This window comes from Drosophila rhopaloa, unplaced genomic scaffold (assembly GCF_018152115.1).
Source record: "Drosophila rhopaloa isolate 14029-0021.01 unplaced genomic scaffold, ASM1815211v1 contig_155, whole genome shotgun sequence".
NCBI lineage: Eukaryota > Metazoa > Arthropoda > Insecta > Diptera > Drosophilidae > Drosophila > Drosophila rhopaloa.
This window is the reverse complement of record NW_025335034.1, coordinates 4968668-4989667: the sequence shown is the minus strand read 5'-3', so window position 1 is coordinate 4989667 and position 21000 is coordinate 4968668. Positions and strand designations below refer to the sequence as shown.

The window sequence follows — 21000 nt, the reverse complement described above, 5'->3', positions numbered from 1 at the left end:
AGGTCCTGGCGGCGCAGGCGCGAGCTTTTCCGAGCGAGAGTGGAAAACCAAAGAGCGCTCAAGTTCCCATCCACTGTGTAAACTGATAAGAAAGCAGACTACTGCTGCCTGCATCTGCGGCTTCAATTGTCTTTAATCGCTGCTCAAATGTCGATGATGATGGGAAGTGTCCCGCGTGGGGATGGGGTGGAAAATTGGGGGGCGGCAGACCGGGGGACCTTTAACGAATTGTCATTGATTTCTTTTGAAATGGCGGCGCTTTTGTTTGCCTTCGCTTCTGCCACATTAGGCAGCTGAGCAGCTTCTCCACGGCGTTTCACCCTGATTACTGCAGCTCTGGTTATCGGGCAATGATCACAAATTGAATTTGCTCCGGCGGCAGCTTGTCTTAAATAATTATAAGCGCGTTTAATTAATAAGTTTGCGGCACCAACAAAGGCCGTCCAGCGACTTTTCCATCAAAAGGGTCGGCCAGAAAATGCTGTTATTGTTTTTGCCGCTGGGAAGCAATTAAGACCGCCCAGCGCATTGTTTTCTAGGCTTCAACCTCGCTTGACCCCAACTTTGTTAAAATTTTGCCTTTGTGCGTGTTTTGAAAAATGAGCAGTCGAAACGCAAAAAAACTGTCACACAATGAATTTAAAAAAAGAGGAAAACTCGGATCCGGAGGAGCAGGGGCTGGGTGCCGGATTGCTTCCTTCCTGCCGGGGACGCTCACTTTTGCCGGTCATTAAATTTTTTCCATTGCCTTCGGCAGTCAATACATATTTGACTGCGTACATAAATAATGAGCTCAGTTGTTGTTTGGCCAGATTTGCAAATGTTCTTCGACAGTTTCAATTATTTATTTACCAACCCGAGCGACTACAGTGAGCACTCTGTGAGGTCTTTGAAGCTTTCAGGATAAAACAGACACTGGAGACTTGGCAATTAGTGCCAAGGGAAATTGTTTAGCATGAGTCGATTTAGGTGCTATAGTTCAGCAAGGAAATTGAGGAGGAAAAACTTTTATACAAAAATTAATAGGGAAAATAAAATAATGCTGCACCATAAACTTCAGTAACTTAGGTATTTTACTTTGGGGATTCAAAATTATTATTTAAGCTTAATTACACCTAGTTCAAATTTGGTTTTACACGGTCCCTCGAATAAACTTATGAGATATATCCAATACATTATATACTATATTTGTTAAAAGTGGAAACCAATTCTTAATATACTCGTTGAGAGAGACTTCGGGTCGTATAATTTTCGAATTATATATTTGTTTGTTTGCATTATATGCAAATAACTATTATATCATACATACTTCAATTTCTAAATATAAAAAAAAATATAACAATATGATATGACCTCTTCCATATTTCTTAAATACTTTGGTAATTGCATTTAAATGACCTTTTAAATATGGAAACATTGCTTTAAAATGACCTTTTATAAATGGAAATAATACTTGAAGCCCCACAATTGACCTTGTTTACTATTAACAGAAACTGGTTTAATCAACCCCTTCAGCCGCACTTAAATAATAATATTCGATTGAGTGGTGCCACTTACCTGCATAGAACAAAGGCAGCAGATTGAAGATGATAACCAGCGGAAATATAGAGCGTGCAAACTTTTGCATATCCATGAGGATGCTGACTGCCGGAGCCGTCGAAGTTGAAGCATCGGAGTCCCTTGTTGTGGCGCCGTGTTGAAAGAGCTTTCGTTGTTGTTTCGTAGAGTCCTGGCTGACTTTGGAAGATAGGCGTGATAGGCAAGTGCTCGTGGCGAGGCGATCCTGCTCCGAAGTCCCTGTAGAAGCAGCCAAAGCAGTGGCAGTAGGAGCCAGGCATTGCTGCTGTTGCTGCTGCCGTGCGGCAGGAACAGTAGCAACATCGCAGGTTGCAGCACTGCCGGCCAAAGGATATCGCATCCTGTGCTGGGTGTTTCTGTTGCTGGCAGCGATCTCATCTGTGGTCCAGGACTGCCGACATTCGCTGGCTTGTACATCATCTGTTGCTGTTGCTCTTGCTCCTGTTGCTCCTGCTCCTTTTGCTGTTGTTGCTGCTGCCGCAAGCGTTGACTGGCATAATGTTGCTCCTGCTGCTTTTGCCTCTGACTCACTTTGTGTTTGTGTGTGGCACAGAAACGTATCGCTTTGAAATTGCTTTCGTTTGCTGTTGCAGTTGTTCGTGTGCTGCTGCAGTTGTTGTTGTTGTTGTAGTAAAGGTTGTCGTGTTGTTGTTGAAGAAATTGTTGTTGGTGTGTTATAGAAATGTCGTATCTGTGCTGAGGCCATGTTGTGCCCTGAAATGAGATTTGAAAAGGCAAAAACTTCATGAAATAGATGTTAAAAACCAATAAGTAACAATTGAAAAGGGATAAAGAGCACAGGGACAAATGGAGTTGACCGCCATACAGTTTTGATAATCCAATCGCTTTGATTATCGATTCCTCGAGCGCAGTCGGGAGGATTACACGCCACAAGGAAACGGACAGCATCACAAAGCATTTGGGTTCTTGTCTTTTTAATCAATTTCCACTGGCACGCCCATTCGGTTAACGCCGCCGGGCAATCCTTTTACTGTTTTTTATACAATCTGCCAAATCCCCGACTCCCATTTAAAGGGGGTTTTGACTGAGGGTTCAGTTCTTAATGTTTGTTTTTCGGCGCTTTCTAGGGTTTGTTGTGTTTAATTTTTTTTGAAAGGGAGCTCAAGACGAGAAAATTAAATCTTATTTTATCTGTATCTCCATTAGAAGAGCTTTATGTTAGATTTAATACTTAGTATAGCAATAAGATTTGGATATTTGAATTTAATTCGTTTTGTACACATTAAATATTTGCCGTTTTATGGACAAAATGTAGTTTATAGCATACCCTTGGGAGCTTTTGTTTTACATCTATGTGTAAAAGTTGTAAGGGAGTGAAAGCACAATAAAGCTCACATCCTTAAAGCTTCTAGCTGAGTTACACACAATCCAAGAGTTACTTTTACGTATACGTAATTTTAGTGTAACTGTAAACGGAAAGCTTTGGCTGTTATTGAAATGTAAACAAAAAGCTTGCATAGACATACATACAAAAGCAATGACTCTCATAACAAGGAAATGATAAGAAATTGACTGAAAGTTAGCCTTTCCTTATATACATTTTTTTGTTAATATTTGCTACATTAACCGAGTTTTTTTCTCACAGCGCTCTTCCCCTGAATCCCATACCAACTACGCCCCTGTGTCGCATACACATTCCTCATTTGCAAGCCATAAAAATATGTGAAATAATCATAAATAACCTTCAAGTACACTAGATAAACCCTTGGCGAATGCCACGCCCATTGGGTCAGGCCAGGCATTTATCAAATTTCCGCCACTCGAAATGTTTTTGGCCGCAATAACAGACGCCGAAACAAGTTTCCTACACATCAACCCCTCGGCGACTGCCACTCTTGTTGGCCTGCTGTTGTTGTAGTGATTACAGACGCTGATAATAAAGTAAAAATTGCAACAATGAACGCATAGACATCATGTCCACGGCAGTCTTCAGCCAGATCCAACAGCAACGCCCACACGTAGCACGGAGCCATAAAGTGCTCGTAATCAACGTGAAACTGCGACGCACGCACACACGTCTATTGCTGAATGTGTGATGGCGAGCAAGTGCACAGAGCAAAAAGAGTGGTTATAAGTCTTAGGCGTAACACATTTCTGTCTATTTAAAAATTGTACTATTATCAGATCGCAATAATATTGCAAGATATTATTATTATATTATTGTACTTAATATTCCAAAAACATATAAAAGATTTCTCTCCAATAAAAATATAGTGCGAGATAAATCTTTTAGAAATTATGGTTTTTAGTTTGTTTTTGGAATACCCTCAAGTAATATAATAATTGTTAATCGTTTATAATTATATTTTATAAAATAAATGTAGTAAATTCGTTAACAAACATTTTTTTAGTTATCGAATGATAACTGTTTCTGTCACGTTCGAGCAAAACAAGGTGCATGTGAATTTATTTAAGAGTCTATTGACGATATTCTATGCATATCGGATTAAAAATGCTGCCCGGCACACCTAACTGTGGTATTTTTTCCACTGTATGTTTGCGTGCGCCTTTTTGGCAAATGTCGGCCACCGGTCCTCTGCTGGCCGCTGGTCGGTGGCTTTCCCATTTTGCCAACGAAAATTGTCTGCAATGCTGCACTAATGTCATCAGGGCGTATGCGTAACTAGGTGAATGTCGAGTGCGGAGTGTTGGAGTGCCGGAGTTTTTCGGTAGCGGGAGGAGTGGCAGTGGCTTGGCGGCTGAGTGGTGTTTTCTGTTACGTTTCAGCTGTATCCATTAATTCCGGGCAGCTGGCAGCAAAGGATGTGAGCTCATGTGTGTATCCTGCTGAATAATTAAGGAGGCTGGCAGGCGGGCAGGACGACTCGGCTGCGAGACTTGGCCGAGCTGTCAACCGCTGCGAGTGCAGAAACATGGCTGCCGCATAATTGGAAATTATTCGCTGCACTCGGACACTACTGTATAATGCTAATTGCAGTCAAAAGTAATAGCTGCAGCCACAGTAACGATGCAAATAAATTGCAATTTGTTGCCGCTAATGTTTATTCAAATGCCCGCCCTGTTTTCATTCCTGTTCGCACCCAAACTCACACAGATACCTGCGGCTGACCTGTTTCTGTTTTTCTCGCAATTAGTCAGTTTGTTTGGAATCGCAGGGCAATGGGACGATACTTTGACCCGTATCTGTGGCCCAGCTAATTGTGCACTTGGCCAGCGGTTTAATGAGAGCTCCTCGTTCAAAGGCAGCGAATGCGAAAATAATAAAGCCGGTAAAAATTAAAAGCCAGCCAGAGCCAATTAGAAGCGACTAAAGCGCAGAACCACTTCAAAGCTGCAAAAAGTGGAGAAAACGCAGCAAATAAAAGGGCGGCCACAGCGCAACTAGCTTTGGGTTTTCCGAATGCCCTAACAAACAGTCGTTCAGTGTAACTATCAAAAGTGACTTTTATTTCTTAACACTTAAGTACGAATATTATTCAAACTAAAAATATTTCTTAAATAACACTTTCTCTATTCAGTTTAAAAGTTTTATTCTTTAACCTTATAATAACAATTAACAATGAATGCTTTATCGATGTATCTAAGCTTGTAAATGTTTTGAAGACTAAGATAGGAAGGCTATAAGTCTTTCGGCTTAGAAATGTATTTTCATATTTATTCACTTTGTGCTACAACTACGCTTTGCGAGTCTTTCAAACTTGCATCAGCTGCATCAGAGTTTATATTGACTGCAATCCTCTAAGCGCGGCAAACACTCCAAAATAGTTATTAAACCCGTGGCAAGGGCTCTGAAAGCCCAGCAAATGGGTGCCTGAAACAAATGGCGCTCGATGCAGCACAAAAAGTTGCCATCCACAGCAGCGCATCATCATCATCAGTGGCAACAAAAAAGCAGCAACGGCAGCAGTCTACACTTCAACGCGGCGAGTTGGTGGCATAAATTTAGCAATCTTCCGTAGTAGTGTAACTGCAGCCGTACTCCAGATACAGATGCATTTATGTATTCCGCAATGGGGGCATTTACATTTCTGATGTTCTGATGCTCTGATGTTTGGGTGGGGGAGAAACAATATGCATTCACTTGGTTGATTAACATTCTGTTTGGATTAAAGCTTTAAAGTTGCTTGTGTGTGGCCAACATCCACAAAGCATGTCACGCGTTTTGTGCATTTCTCTGTGAAAATGAAATGCAGGCGTGCCTTTGACTTTAGTTGCTGGCTGCGCCAAGGAACTTCATCATCGTGATCATCATGGCTTCGCAGGCAGCCGTTGCAGGAATGGAAATTAGCCAGGACACAGAGCCTTGTAGTCGCATGTTGCGTACATGGCAACTGGCAACCACAGTGACAAATTGCAATTTAAATTTGGCTTTCGCGGGCGCAGCGAGATCTGAGTGCGCGGTGTGTGTATGCGTGTTTGTATGCTCATTACGAGTCACAATTATTTGTAGTTTTTAATTAGAAAACTTAGCTCGTCGCCCTGTGTTTCTGTCTCTATTCCTGTCATCCTCTTCTGCTTGTGCAACAACGTGCACTTCAGCACATCAAAATGCTTTCATGAATACGCAATGCGCTTGTTAATAGTTGTGGGCATATACGGCGTATACGTAATGCATGATTTATGCAACTGTCAGTGTGTGTTTGAGAGTGTGTGTAGACAAATAAAAGCATTTAAAATTAATCAGCCTGAAGACTCAACTTGTTGAACTGCACTCTAGGCCAATCAAATTTTTAAAAGAATTATATTTTTGTTATTTACAATTTAGGACCGATTTCTCATTGTTAAGCTAGCTTTTTTAATTCGGAAACATTTGCTATCTCAATATTATGTCAAGGTTTTTCTGATTGAGAATTAGTAACTGGAGGCAATGTTCTAGTTTATATTTTTAATTCGGCAAAGCAAACGAAAGGACGAAGAAATGCTCGAGTTTATTTTTAAGCTCGGCATTTGACTTTCGTACTGATTCCTGTGATAAAAGATCCAGTAAAGATTTGTCGTTTAAAAAAATAACATCACATTAAGAGAACGAACTAATGCTTCCGAACAACTTAAATTAATGTTGACTTTTTACAGATTCTTTTTTACCAGCTCAAACCTTAACATAACATTGAGAAATGGTCCTTAGAAAGTTACTAAAATGTAATTTTTGTTTAGAGATTTAATTATTTAATATTCCAAAATTTGTTTTAATGATTCTTATTTCCGACATTGTATTATGTTAAAAATGTATAAAACTCACCATATCGTCTGCATTTAGAGCGTTAGGGTACAACACGTCCTAATCACGGAATCTTCTGAGTTTCTGCAATGAGAAGAGCGGTGGAAAACTCTTTACAAGGTGACAGGCAGACAGTCGGCAGAACTTAAGTTAAACTTTAGCCCGGTTGATTTGCATTGCCGGGATCCCACCGAACAGCTGGCAGCGCTTAAGTAAAAGTTACGAGGAAAACATTTGCAACTGCAGCATTAATGCGACTTCGCCTGGAAGTTGAAAACTTTTGAGCAGGCGTGGGCGTGTCAAAAAGATTGTAAAGTATATACCAAATAAAAAGGAAGCGGCAAACTTTGTAGCAAATCAATTTCGGAGCAAACTAAATTAAACAACGACAAGCAAAAGCAGCTGCCAAATAGATAAAAACGCCAAACACACGTGCCAAAAGGGGGCGAGCAGAAAAGGGGGCGGGACACGACAGGCGAAGCCGCAAACAAATTGTAAAAATGTAGGGGAGCGCCGAGAATCGCGCAAAGGCATTGCCATTGGCAGCGCCTTGAGTCGAGTCCCCGAGCAATTTATCATCTCTATGTTTAAAATTTATTACATTTATTTTATGTTGTCTTGCCTCCTTTTTTTGTTTACTTTTAACTGTTTTCCTTGCCGTCTTTTCCCCTTTTCCTTTTTTTTCTTTTTTGTTGCTTCTTTTTTTTCGTGCGTGTCCGTGTTCCAGCTTGTGGCAGCACTTTAAGAGCCAAGTCAAGTGGATAAAGTGGCGGAGGCGGCAAAGAGTTCTGCCGCTGTCAGTTGAGTTATAGCGCTCGACTTGGCCCCACTCGGCTCTTGTAATTGAATTTATCGCTGTAGCAATATTCATCAACGTCAGGCACTATGTACTATGTGGCTCTATGCGCTGCAAGGAGCAGCAGGACTTCAGTCGGCGTCGAAGCCTTACAAATGCCCGACGATCAAATTGAAGTGCCAAAGATTACGCCAAGCCAGGCCACGCCTGCAGTTGCGCATACGCAGCGTGAGCCGCACCGGCAGGCGGAGCCAAAGCGAACCAAAGCGAGCAGAAATTGAATTACTAGGTCCCAAAAAACCCAATGCCAGCGGTCCATAATCCACACCCTCACCATCACAATCCCCGTATCTCTCATCCGCAGAGGGCAGCGGTGCCAAATTGCTTTCGATATCAATTTCCTGGCAAAAGCTTTTGTTTCCCTGGCAGCTCCGGCCGCAGCTGCAACGAAATCCGATTAGAATTCCTGCACTGCCAGCCTGCCGCCCCCGCACCGCCCCGCCCCGCCCCCTTCTCATACTGTCTCGTGTGTGCGTTAAAATCAAATTGTTTACGATTGCTACTGTTGTTGCCGGGCAAACAAACAGCACAGGAGAATGAACAAAAATCCATTGTGGAATAGACTGACTTTGAGATACCTAATACAAAGAATTTGTAAATATTTGTGCAGTTCGAAAATCTTAATACAATGAAATAATTTGAGAGCACTTGAGCTCTGGGAGCGACCTTATACACTTCATTCTGGATAAGTAAATTTAAAAAGGTTTTCCATTCTAATTTCATTTTGAACATTCTTGAGTTTATTTTTCAGACACTTGAGAATTCCTTAAATTTAAATAAATCAATAATCCCAGCTATAGATTAAATTAACACCTAAACACCACAGCATACTTTAAATGGGATAAGTCAATCAAAATAAAGTTCTTTGAGGTGTGTTGCTTTTTTTTCTATGTGTGATATATATTTGTTTTTTTGACCTTACATATTTATAACACTGAAATGGATTACCTTATGCTTATTGTTAGAGACTTCCAAATCGCAATCGATGTAATTTATTTAATCACACAATATAAAGAAACGCTTTGTTTTCTCTTTTATTTAGGTGCATTCACAAATATACCCTTGTGTCTCAGATTACTGGGCGGAAAAAGCCAAACCGATACGCAAATCCATAGCAATACAAAAATCAATGGAACAACGGAAGTGGCCGAGGAAAGGACAGGGACATTTTGCCAATCGCCCTGCTCGTGAAATAATCATGATGGAGTTGACTGCACATAAAATATGCATATGCTGCAGTGGCCAGCAGATCCGAACTCGATTTACCGCCAGTGCAATGCAATTACCAGCAGTCGGACTAATGAAACCAATGCCAAGTCAGCAAATTGAATCAACTTTCAGCGGAGCGAGGACTGCAGTATGCCAATTCCCCCAAACATTTAACAAATCGCATTTAATTTGAATGCAACTTTTGCAATGCAGAAAGGCTGTGGAGCTGGCGTGCAAACTCGCTGACACGGTCGCAAACTACTAAACTAATTGATTGGCCTGCGGTGGTATAGTTACACGGGGAAATTTATTTTCCCTAGCAGTTTCAACAACTTTATTAGGAGTATTTATTAAGTCAGTTTTCTAACATATTGTAAGTCCTTACATTATCCTTTACATAATCGAATATACAAAATATACATTTTTACACCCCGCTTATTGATGGCAAAGACAACTTTAGGCGTATGGCAGGTGATTAATAGACAAATTTACTCCTGCAGTATTAACATGAGCTATGAATGGCTGACAAAACATAAGTTATGCATTTAAACTCGAACAGTAACAAATGAATACCATACTACTATTACAAACAATTATATTTTAAAAGTGTAGCCAACGCTGCAGGCCGATGAAAGCCAAATTGAAATTACCGCCATCGGTCAGGTGCAGAATGGCACCTGTTCTGCCGATTGTCAGCTTAATGCAACAAATACAAAGTTTGCAACGAAACGCCCAGAGCGACGGCAATCAACAAATCAAATTTCGAATCAAAAGCGAAATGCATATCGATTGCAGCTGTCAGTGGCACATGCAATGCGGATTGCGATGATGAATGGAGCCGTAATGAGTGTTATTAGACGGCGTCACTCGCACTGACCGTCAATTTGTGCGGGCGATTGGACAAAAAGCCGTCAATGATTCTCGATTCCAGCTTCCCCTGCCCTTCCCTTCCCTTTCGTCCTTGGCCAGCTGACGGAGCGTGTGACAGGACACGTCCAATTGAGAGCGAAACTGAAGCCCCGTAAGATGAGTGTGTGCGAGTGGTTGCGTCCTTGACAGTCGGCATAATCAATCCATTCGCCTGACACCATGTCCTTTGTGCTGTGCATTCGTGAAAATTGAAAAAATTCACTCAGCTGTCGGGCTGACATCGCCATCCTGGGATCCATGCCAGTTGGGAGGCGGAATGGGGGCTGCCGCATGGCTGGCAGACGTGATATATGCTTATGGCCACCGTTGCCAGGGCGGATGCAACATAAATTATCAAAGTGCAAGTTGCAAATTGCTTGGCCTTCAGCCTGCGGCACGAAATGTGCACATAATTTCAAATTTATTACGAATTTACGTGCCATGCGATATGAAAGGGAATCCCGGAACACTAGCACAAAAAGACCGGCACCTTCCACAGCTTCGGGTAGTGTGATATACACTGGCAATAACTATGCCATCTACAATCAAGATAGCTAGGATAATAATCGAATGGCTAGGTATGAAGGTACACCCTAAAAATATTAATTAGGATAAGATGCCATCTTTGGTAAGCTTTTAAAGTCAAGTTTGGCAGTTGTTTTCCTATTATTATTTCTCAACAAATACAATTCGATTAAAATGGAGTTTTATATAAAATACTCGTTTTTACAGTTTACTTGTTGTTAAAGGTAAACCGGTTTCTTTGTGCTTATTATTTTATGTAATGTCAAGCTATTTGAATGAAATAAAAAAAGTGAAGGCGTTATGCAAAACGAAGATGACATTTTGCGAAGAAATTATTTTGATTGGCTTTAGACGCCACAGTCTACCTTTATTCAATTCTTTGTGGAACCAAATGGGAATGCTTCTGCCCTAAGTACCAAATTTCGTTATCGGCTTAAGTCCCCGATTTTCGTTTAGTGCACTGAAATGCATCGCAGCCACATGCTCAGGTATCCATGGCACGTTGGGGGCGTGTGTCACATGCAAAGCAGGTGACACCCACACGCCCACAGACTCGTTACCCGCTTAAGACAGGCCAACGCCTGCAGGACGGCCATTGCTTTTGTGTCGACTTCCGCTCGCTGATGGGAGCGACCACGCCCAGTGCCGCCTCTCGGTTGTTGCTGCTCAGCCCCCATACCCTCATTTCGATTAAATGCATCATTTCCCCGCATTTCAGATGCAGCAGCAGCCGTATTCACCTAAAAGGCTCTGAAAGGAGCCACAGGAGTCGAGGCCACCGCTTTGCCATCCTCATTCCTCTGGCTAACACGATGCCCAGTGGGTAACGCCACTCGACCCCATTTCCCAGACTCTACACTGAGAGGAACAAAAACAAAGCCATATCATTCCATAAACATATCGAAGTCCAAATAGAATGAAGAAAATCTGTGATCAGTATAACTTTGTTTAATCTTAACTTCTAAGAACTTATCAAATAGTCCCTTAACCCCTCTAGATTAGCCTACTTCACAAATCGAAAATTGTGCTAATTTATTTACTTATTGATTGTATTGATATTGATATTATTGATTCTGTAAATACGGACTACCAAGAAATGTATTTAATCAAAACAATAGCCTTTAATTGTTATACAAATTGCCTACCATATACCTAGCTAAAGAATAAAGCTTTAAACTCCGACTAAACAAATACAAATAAATACAAAACTGTTTTTAACAAATGAAAGTAATGATGTAAAACTGAGCACAAAATGTAGTTAGACAAGAATGCCTTTAATTCTGATACTGTGTAGTATAATTTATTCCCACAGTGTACCCAGCAAAGAATGTTGTGCTTTTGTGTTTGCCTTTTGTGCCCCTGCTCAGCGTTGTCCTGGCTCCTGCTGTGTCCTGCGCGCTATGCTAACAATCTTGTACTTTGGAGCCCGCTTGAGTTTAACTATCGGCGTTGTTGGTGCTGCCGTCGTTGCTGTCATTGCCATTTTGCCGTTGTCCCCGGTAATGTTACACGGCTTTTTATACTCCTCGGAGGCAACGGCGACGACGGCAACGACAACAATAAAGCAGGTGAAGGATTCACATAAAAGTTGTAAAACTGATTTAGCCAAGGCGGACACATACATATATGCCGGATTGTGGACCTGGCACGACGATATTAAAAATCAAATCAAATTTCAGCTTAACAATGTTAGAGCGATGGAAGATGACAGGACAAAATGGATGCAACTTTCGCCATAGCACGTTAAAGTCTTAAACCAACTTTAATCTGTGCTGATTGAGTGTAAACTGGTGAACTATTGACATTGCTAGGTGATGATCATTAAGAGCTGTCCGAACACTCGTTACAGAATCGGATAATCCGGGGGTGGTGGCTATAAATCAATCTCGTTTTGGCACTTCGATCGATGCACTTGCCAATCGCCGTCAAATTACCATTTTGGGCCAGGCAAACATGGCATTTTCTTTTGTGCCAAGAATCTATTTGCTGCCGATTCAATAAGTTTTGGGCCCAGGGCCTCCGGCTATTTGGCAAGCCTGAGCTGCATTTCATATCAGTTGATTACTGCTGCAGGGAGAACGGGAAAGGATGTCGACAACAATGAGGTCGTTGCCAAGGAGGAACTTTAATAATGGCCGGGACCGCCGACAGACGGACTGCAAATGAAATGCGAGCCGCCAAATTAGTGCCAAGCAATTAGATGGCGGCCAAATTGAAAGCAAATGAAATGCCCCGGCTCTCACAAAAGCCTTCTTCAAGATCCACACCAGAGCAATTAGCCGCGACACCAGACCCCATTTTCATTTTCATTTCCCCATCCATTTTCACTCCCATTTCCATTCGCGCGTTCGCATTTCCATGGATTCCGTACTCACGTTTATGCTAGTTGCATCGCATGGCATTTGCTGTTCCAGTTGGGCCATGTTCTTTCCCTGCTACATTTTCAGTTAATTGCTTCAGCTTGGCGACGAAGACGAGATTCTTGCTCTGCGCTGCAATGAAAGCAATAGAAATGGGAATGAGGTTAGCGAGTACATATATTTTGTATAACTAATTGCAATCTGCAATGGTAAGAAATTATATTTCAAAGGAAAGATTGTTCAAAAGGGGGACGGGTCGTTTTTAAAGCAGCGCCAGCATTATTAAAATGAAAATTATAGATTATTTAAGTTAGCTACATTTATTTAAACATTTGTTGTGCTTAGTTAGGGGACTGAAAAAGAATTTGGATCCATTTAATTTTTGTCGATTGGGGGAAAATAAATTGCAGATACAATTGATACTCTACTTATTTACAGAAATTAAACAGATATACGGATGCGATTCCCTAATTATTAACGGGACTAAAAGAGATATTCTATGAATATAATTTTATGCCATTCCCAGTAATTTATGCCAGATTTAGCAAAAAAAAATATAATAAAGATAATAAATATTAAGCATTTCGGTCTGTATCGCATTAACAGCGGTTATTAATTTAATAACTGTCATTTTAATGACTGGCCTGTTTGCAATTTGCATTTATATTATAAACAAATGACACTCCATTAACATTTAGTTAAAAACCGGATATTAAAATGATACTTGCCTTATTTTTCATAATATAAATTCTAGTTTATTTTGAAATTATTTATGTCCCAACAGCAGCAGCTGCTTACAACATCAATAATGTATTTGCAATTTTATGCGACTTCTGCGCTGCATTCCGCCATATTCCACATGCACTAATCCATAAAACATTAGCTCCGAGTTGGCCGTAACGAAGCAATTATGCGACTCACGTACGGGTGTTTGTGTGTGTGCATAGATGGCCATAATTGGCCAATGACTATGCAAATTGCGACTGGCCGCAAAGTATGCCATACAAATAGTTGAGCCGCAAATGGCATTAAAATGAAACACGCATCAACGAAAGTTAATTGGAAGCCTAGAGAGAGCGGAGGATATGTCGAAGGATGTGGCGAAGGACGAGGGCAAAGCAAACAAAGCTCTCCCACAGGCTCCGTATCAATCACAACAGAGCACACAAACAGATACAGATACATTTACAGTTACAGATACAAAAACAGACACAGGCGTAGGGAGGAAACTAAATTACAACCAATTTTTATTGCTGTGAAAACAAAAGGCGCAGCATATTATCACAAAATGGCGCCGGCAGAGGGGCGGTGTGGTTTTTATGGGGCGTGGCTGGGCTATATCTGTCTGTCTATTTGTGCCAAGCGCACGTTTTCACACAAAAGACACAATAAATGATAACACATAAATTCGCACACAAGTTTGTCTTGTTGGAGCGCGCATGTGTGGGTGTGTGGGTCGAATCGTTAAAAGTCAATTGTAAACTTGCACGCCCAAAGGCAGACGCGCAATCTGCAACTATTTACGCTCAGCCAGACAAATGACACTTTAAATTTAAAAACAGATACGCTATAAAAATCAGATAGTGAAATTTTCACTCCAACCATAAAATTTGTAATAGTATTCAGTTTAATACAATGGTATGTTTGATATAAAAAACATTCCTAACAAAAATAGAAACAGAATTTTTAGAAATCTTGTTAAAAGCCCCCAGGAATAACATTTTTTACGGGTAGCTACACATTTGAATTATTAAGGTTTTTTTTTTAATTTGGCATTAGTAATCTAAATTGTTTCGAACTATTGGATTAAATACATATTTATAAGCTTATTGTTAATAGCATTTTTACAAGGACTTAAATAAGAAACTGTAATAGAACTAATACTGTTTTTTACTTTATTTGCAATTTTAAGGAAAGAAATTTTTAGTGTGCTTTTGGTTATTTGAATCTTATTTGTTGAATCATATTTGTTGTTAATACAATTGAATTTCATATTTGTTTAAATCCCACTGAAAGCGATTTTGTTTGTCGTTGGGAAGCTTCACTTTTAAAATGTAAATCCAATCCAGTTTTGTTCTGTGTATAGGGCACGCAGTCACTCGAGCAGGGGCACTGTGACTAAGGCAGATCGAATTATAATGCAAAAAGCAGGCTCCCCAAACTTCCCCTTCCCCGCATCTGCTCCCCGCCCGCAGGAGCGCGTAATGCCACCTTATCAGTGGCATTCAAATCAAAGCATAAACACACGCACACACTCTTGCTGGGCGGCGCTGCAGCTAAAGGAAAGCAGTGAAGCGGCAGCTGGATAAAAGTTACATTGACATTGCCTAACATTCTTTGTGGCCGTGTGAGTGTGTGCGTGAGCCTACTGCAAAGATATGGTAAGGATGTGGTGAGTGAGAGTGAAGGAGAGAGAGAGACAGAGAGAGAGCGCCTGCGCTGAATGGCATAAGAGTCGAAGGAATAGACACGCAGAGAGCGGCGGCCTCTCTGCTGAGCCGCCCTTTTTTTGTTTTTTTTCTTGTTCGATTCGTTGCGAAGCCGAGAAAAACGTCGTTTTTGTTTTTGGCCTGGCTTGTTGTTTACGCTTTGCCGCATATGTCGCTGCCAATGTATTTAATTGTGAACTGCGCACAAAAGTAGGCAACGATAATTTCTGCTTACCCAGTGCTATATGCGCGTGTGTATATGTGTGTGCTAAGGGGCGTAGGTGTTGGTGCGTGCGTGTGTGATTGTCTCTTATTTATTTATTTTGTTTGCTGTTCTGGGCCTTTTACAGGCAGTCGCTTAATGACGTAACAATTATCTTTGGACGCATGCTTATGGCACTCACGGGTGCGCTTACTGCAGCCCGAGGTTGCCAATTGAAATGGCCACAAGCACACAGACCCTTAGTCTCACACAAGCACACACACACAGGCGCAAAGATGTCACATTATGGCTTAGATGCCTCACATTATATATGCCTTATTGAAAACTTTTTCAATTATGAAACAGCTCCTCGGCTCTGGGCAAGTGGATTCCAGTCCATTAGCGAGCCAGCGGAAGCTTAACTCGATGAAACTCCCTAATTGACCGCTCTTACAGTACCTCCCCCCCAGTCGCCCCTTCAGCACCCCATGGGCTAAACGTTTTGCAAATAAACTATTTTTTATTCATAAACAAGCAACAACAACGTGGCATACTCTAAACGACCACTTAAGTGTGTTCCCCCAACAACAACGGCAGCAACTACAGCATCAGTGGCAACAACGATGTGCCAAAGATGCAAGCCTTACACAGAAAGAAAAGCAATTTAACTGACATACATACGAAATTATTAGGAGCCTCTCTCAGCAAGGGTTTTTTTTGTGTGATTTGTTAAATTACAATTCTATTGTTGTCTAAAATCAATTAGAACCTATTAATGTATATATTGTCAATTAAAATATCCGAACATTTTACAATTTCTTTTAACAAAGTTGTGAACGCATTTTGAATCTTTTTTTTTTTTGTTTTAATTTAATCTTTCGACTACTTGAACCTTTTAGTGATAAATAAAAAATAAAAGTTTTCGGTTTAGAGATGTATTAATAAAATTAAATTAAATTATTATATAAATATAATTTATATTTTTAATGTAATATATAATTTCCAAATATGTTAAAGGCAATCATAGATACTCCTAATTATTTGGCAGGACTCTTGAAAGTTTCGATACCGTTATACCTTTACTTTTAATTCACACAAATGTTAGTTTTCTATTATTATTTCACCAAGTATTTCAACGTATCAAGCCCTAATCTCCATTACAACGCCTGCCAAATGCAATACATAGGAAATACAATTCACATGATTGAAAAATGAATGACAGGAGTTGAAGAACTTATATTTCTTTGTTTCAGAAACTTTTGATGACTCAAGCAAAGCCGTGTGGGTATAAACCTGTCGGTGGATTAGGAAACACCTTTGCACTTAACCAGAACCAGTTTCCCCGCATTTCCCTCGGTGTACACCACCCACTGCCACACATCCGGCGACATCGCCGTTGTCGTCCAGAGCGCATGAATGGATGAATGAATCCCTGAATCGCCACTGGCAGCCAGACAAGCCAGCATGTGAGGGGCGTGGCCAGGACTTGGCCCCATTGTTGCTGCGGTGGCTGGCTCAGTTGCTGCTGCCTTGGCGTTGCTGTTGCTGCTGTCATTACTCGTCCTGCCCGTTGTTTTTGCTGCTCTTTGTTGTGGACGCTGCTGGTGCTGTCGTTTTCATCTAAGTGCATGCGAAGAGCGCTCCAAAAGTTCCTTCTTTCATTCCACATTTCCCCGGTGGGTTTGTCCGTTTGTCTGTTTGTTTGTGTGGGCTGAGTGCATGGCTTGTTGCTGCGGGGACTTGATGTTGCTGCTGTGCCATTTGTGCTTGATTATTTTTGCATGCAACTGCCAGAGTTCCGGGGCACCTGCTCATGACTAAGATATGTCAGCGTTCTCCTTTGTCTATATTTTTATTTTCATACGTATTTGTGTTGGCTGCGGCCATTTGCAGGCAATTTATCAGAAGTGCGGTTTCGGACGAGATATCTCTGGGCGCTTGACCACCACCACCTTGACACATTTAACCAATCGAAAAACACGTAATGGGGGACCAGATTAACCTTGAACTGTCCATGCAAAAGAACACTTAACGCCCATCGATTGACAGACATTGAGGGGGTGTTCTTTTTTTGGGAGGGTATAATGGGTGTGGGTGACACAGAAACAGACAACAAAACATTTGTAATTAAGAAAGTTTTCAGCTGAAAGGCACTTAAATGAAATTTTAATTTATTTCTAAAATGCTGCCATCACCAATAGTCAAGAGGAAACAGCAAAAAGGAGCTAAGCCAACAGAAAAAAATAGAAAAACACAAAAACAAAAGCCGAGGCAGCTGCAAAAGTTTTCCAAAGTGACAGGGACAGACAAAGAAAGGGACGGAGCTGACTGACAGACAGACAGTTGTCGCTAGAGAAATTATCTGAGAGCCTGCGAGCGAAGGAGGAAGAGTTGAGGGAGCCGGAAAACCTATTAAATATTTAACCTTATCGCAGTCATTTCCACGGCATCGGGCCGGAAGTCTCAATGCGGCCAAGAAACCATTGCGGGCAATCTGCAATTGCCAACAGCAACACCAACAACAACAATGCCTCACAGGACAACAATTGGCAGCGTTTTAAAAAGCGCCTCCAGGACACGCCAGCCACATTATGGCGCCCCATGAAACGCTTAAGCCATCAACACAATGTTCGGTAATTAACCCGGCTAAATACGATACGACGGCCAAATTATGCCAGGCTCAGGCCAAGACGAAACGTGTGCTCCCTTAATGTCCTATTCCTAGCTACTCAACATCCTGGGGGCCGGGAACCTTGAGCTCCCTGTATTTCGTCTAATTCCATGTATTTATCCGGGCCCATCTCCATTATTAAATAGCTACAACATTTTGCCCATTTCTTTATCTATAACCCGAGTGGAATTTTTTGTAACAGTTTTTAGATTTGGCTACAAAAAGCTGCCTTACTTTTGTTATATAAATCAAATTTACCCATCAATAGGAATCTTTAATGATTCAATTTGGAAAATTGTATGGCAATGATGGCCAAATCTTATCTAATGGGCAAAGTTTGTATTCATTATATTTGATAAACAAACATTAGGGGCGCATTTTCGTAAAAAGACTTGGTATTTATTAATTAAATTACAAATATTACAAATTAATTACATTATATTACAAAATTTTGATTCAGATCAATTTTTCTACTAAAATGAACAGACTAGCTTATGATTTATGATTTCCCAACACATTTCCAAATAAGCAAAAGGTTTCAATTGCTTTAAATATAAAAAAGCGCCTATTGTTTCAGATTTTTCCAAATTTTGTAAAAATTACTGCTGTTGAAAAATCTAATTTTAGAAGTAATTAAATGGTGAAACCATTCACAATTAATTAAATATCTTGTTATATTCCGAGTTAAAATAGTTAAGTTTGCGAACATTTATGTTTATTATTTCTCAACTTAAAAATCCCCTTAATATACACCAATATTTAGTACCGTTAAAAGATGCTTTACATCGTTTATATCCCTAAAAATATTTCCACTTCTCTAACGAACTACGTTTTCTGAAGTTCTTCTGCAGAAATCAGGTTTGCCTCCTGTTTAAATTTTATCGGCGTCCCGCTTTATCGCGATTAAAATGTAGCAATTTTAAGGCAGGCTTTCAGATCCATTAACAACTGTGCAGCATTCTTATCAGCCACAGGATGCACCCCCTCCACACACATACAATAAACCCACAAAGAACACACTATCACAAAGAGAAAGAGAGCCGAAGAGAAAGTGCGTGTGGTGGTGGTGATGAACAAAAGAGAAATGAGCACTATGTGTGTGTTGGTAAATTGCCACAGAAATGAGAGACGGTAAACAACAGACTCTTGACTCCTGGCTGATGGCTTTTGGCTCTCAGCTCAAAACTCTCCGAGAAGACGGATACGAAGACCGAAAATCGCCCATTATCCATTTTTATTTTATCATCAATTTTATTACACACAAAGTAAAGAGGCGCAGCCGAGCAGCAAGTTGATGATGTACCAGGCCATCAACATCAATGAAAAACGCCAACAGCAACGACAAAACAACAACAATAACGAGGAGAGAAAGCGCCACACACACACGCACATAACACTAAGGCTAAAAGAGATGCTGAGAGACGAGGATACAACACACGCCCTTTTGGTCGGAAAAGCCAGAACTGAACTGAAAAGCACTCGGCTGTCGACTTAGTGGCTATGCTAATGCTAATTGCAGTCGTACTTACTTAGGGCTGCATCTGTGTGCAGGCTGCAGTCAGTGGATCCTTGGGAAATCCCGATGCTTATGCTATATGAGTATATATATATATCCTGATCCAGTGACCGGGCGAGGAATGTTTGTTGCTGAACACTTTCGTTTGCTTTGTATTTATTTTTGTTGTATACTTTTTGGTTTGCACTTGGGCCTTGCTGGTTTCTCCACTTCTCAACTTGGCATTTCACACTCGAGACACTTTCCTGGGGAAATCAAAGGATTTTGGGCCCACTTTAGCCGGGGCTATTATTATTATTCCACGGATCTTGAACTCCTCGCACGGCTGGCAGGCAGGCAACTAAACGCAAATCACCTCATCTGCTTACGGGCCATAAAATGTCTTACGAGTGCTGTCAGGGCACCTAAGCAAATTCTCCTCAATTGACCGAACAATAAACTCAATTTGCATTGAGCTCTCTGCATTGTGGGTGTGCGGGTGTGGGTGCGGGTGTTTGTACTGACTTGCGCTTGATTGAATCAACAGCAAACAAGTGAACAGATTTGGATTCGGACACTTTAACTAGTCGCACTGGATTAGTGCGCTTAAGTGAGCCTGAGGAGCGCTATTTGCCTCTATTTGGCACTTATTCAATTGAGCCGTTTTGGGGACATTTCGGAAATGCGCCACCAGGAGCGAATAATTATGTGCGAGTATCTCGCCCAGTAAAAATACAAGCCTCCAGCTAACGACAAAGACCTTCTAAGTAGGTCTTCTTACACCAGGTCTATGAGTTACGCCTTTATCTATAAACAAATACAATTAATCATTTTTACATTTCTCCTATTGTTTTGCATGTGCTTATGTTTTTCTTATGTGCCCATTTTATTTAATTCATTTTTCAAAATGTAAGCCTATTATTATTTGTTTGTATTTCTCTTTAAATAACTGCTTTTAAATTTGGAAAATGTATAATTTTAATTGTTTCTTAAATATTATTTCATTTATCGCCCTGAGCTTTTACTTATATATAATGTAACATTTTAATGAACATTTTTGCAACTTCTAGATTTTTAAGTTTAAATTAATTTTTGGATGTTCCTAATAAGATATTTTTGTTTTGTCTCTCTCTAAACCTTTATATAGTTTTTTTTAATCTAAATAAATCTACAATTTTGTTCTTTTGTAATATCCTTTCTTTGATTTTGAATTATCTTTTTCGCATTTCTTTGTCTGTTGTTGTGGTTGCTCTTTCTTCTTCCTTTCCTCCTTCTGCTGCTTCTTCCTGCCTTTGCTCTTGTTGTTGTTGATAAATTCGAATTTTTTGGGAGCGGCTCATTTGCTTTTCTCTTAAGCTTTTTCTTTTTTTTTTCTCGCGTGGAAAACATTTTTGGCAGACTTGCTGGAGAAATGTATGAAAAGTTCATGCTAACTAGCAACAAATTCGATAGGGGGAATAAAAAAGAAAAGCACAACTCCCACTTTATGCGGGGGATTGATTTTTCTGGTTTTTTCAAAGGGGGGTTTTCGAGATTTCCAGAGGCTGCGGCCACTGATGACGCGTT

At 40.6% G+C, this 21000-nt stretch overlaps 1 protein-coding gene across 12 annotated transcripts in view; it reads right to left on the bottom strand.

The window, feature by feature from the left end:
- Window positions 1-21000, bottom strand: part of LOC108048751 (cubilin) — a 50320-nt gene that overhangs the window by 28951 nt on the left and 369 nt on the right. For 2 of the 12 annotated variants that reach the window (XR_001769503.2, XR_001769504.2), the window contains exons 1-4: window positions 19469-19865; window positions 12653-12769; window positions 6800-6862; window positions 1558-2292 (exon numbers count right to left, since the gene is read on the bottom strand). Coding sequence is in view for 8 of the 12 variants with exons in the window: in XM_017129592.2 (XP_016985081.1) it covers window positions 1558-2284 (727 nt within the window). In the remaining 4 variants the exon portion in view is untranslated. Of the gene's footprint in view, window positions 1-1557; window positions 2293-6799; window positions 6863-12652; window positions 12770-19468; window positions 20094-21000 lie in introns of those variants that run through there. The other 10 variants (XR_001769502.2, XM_017129599.2, XR_001769505.2 and 7 more) reach the window with 9 other exon arrangements.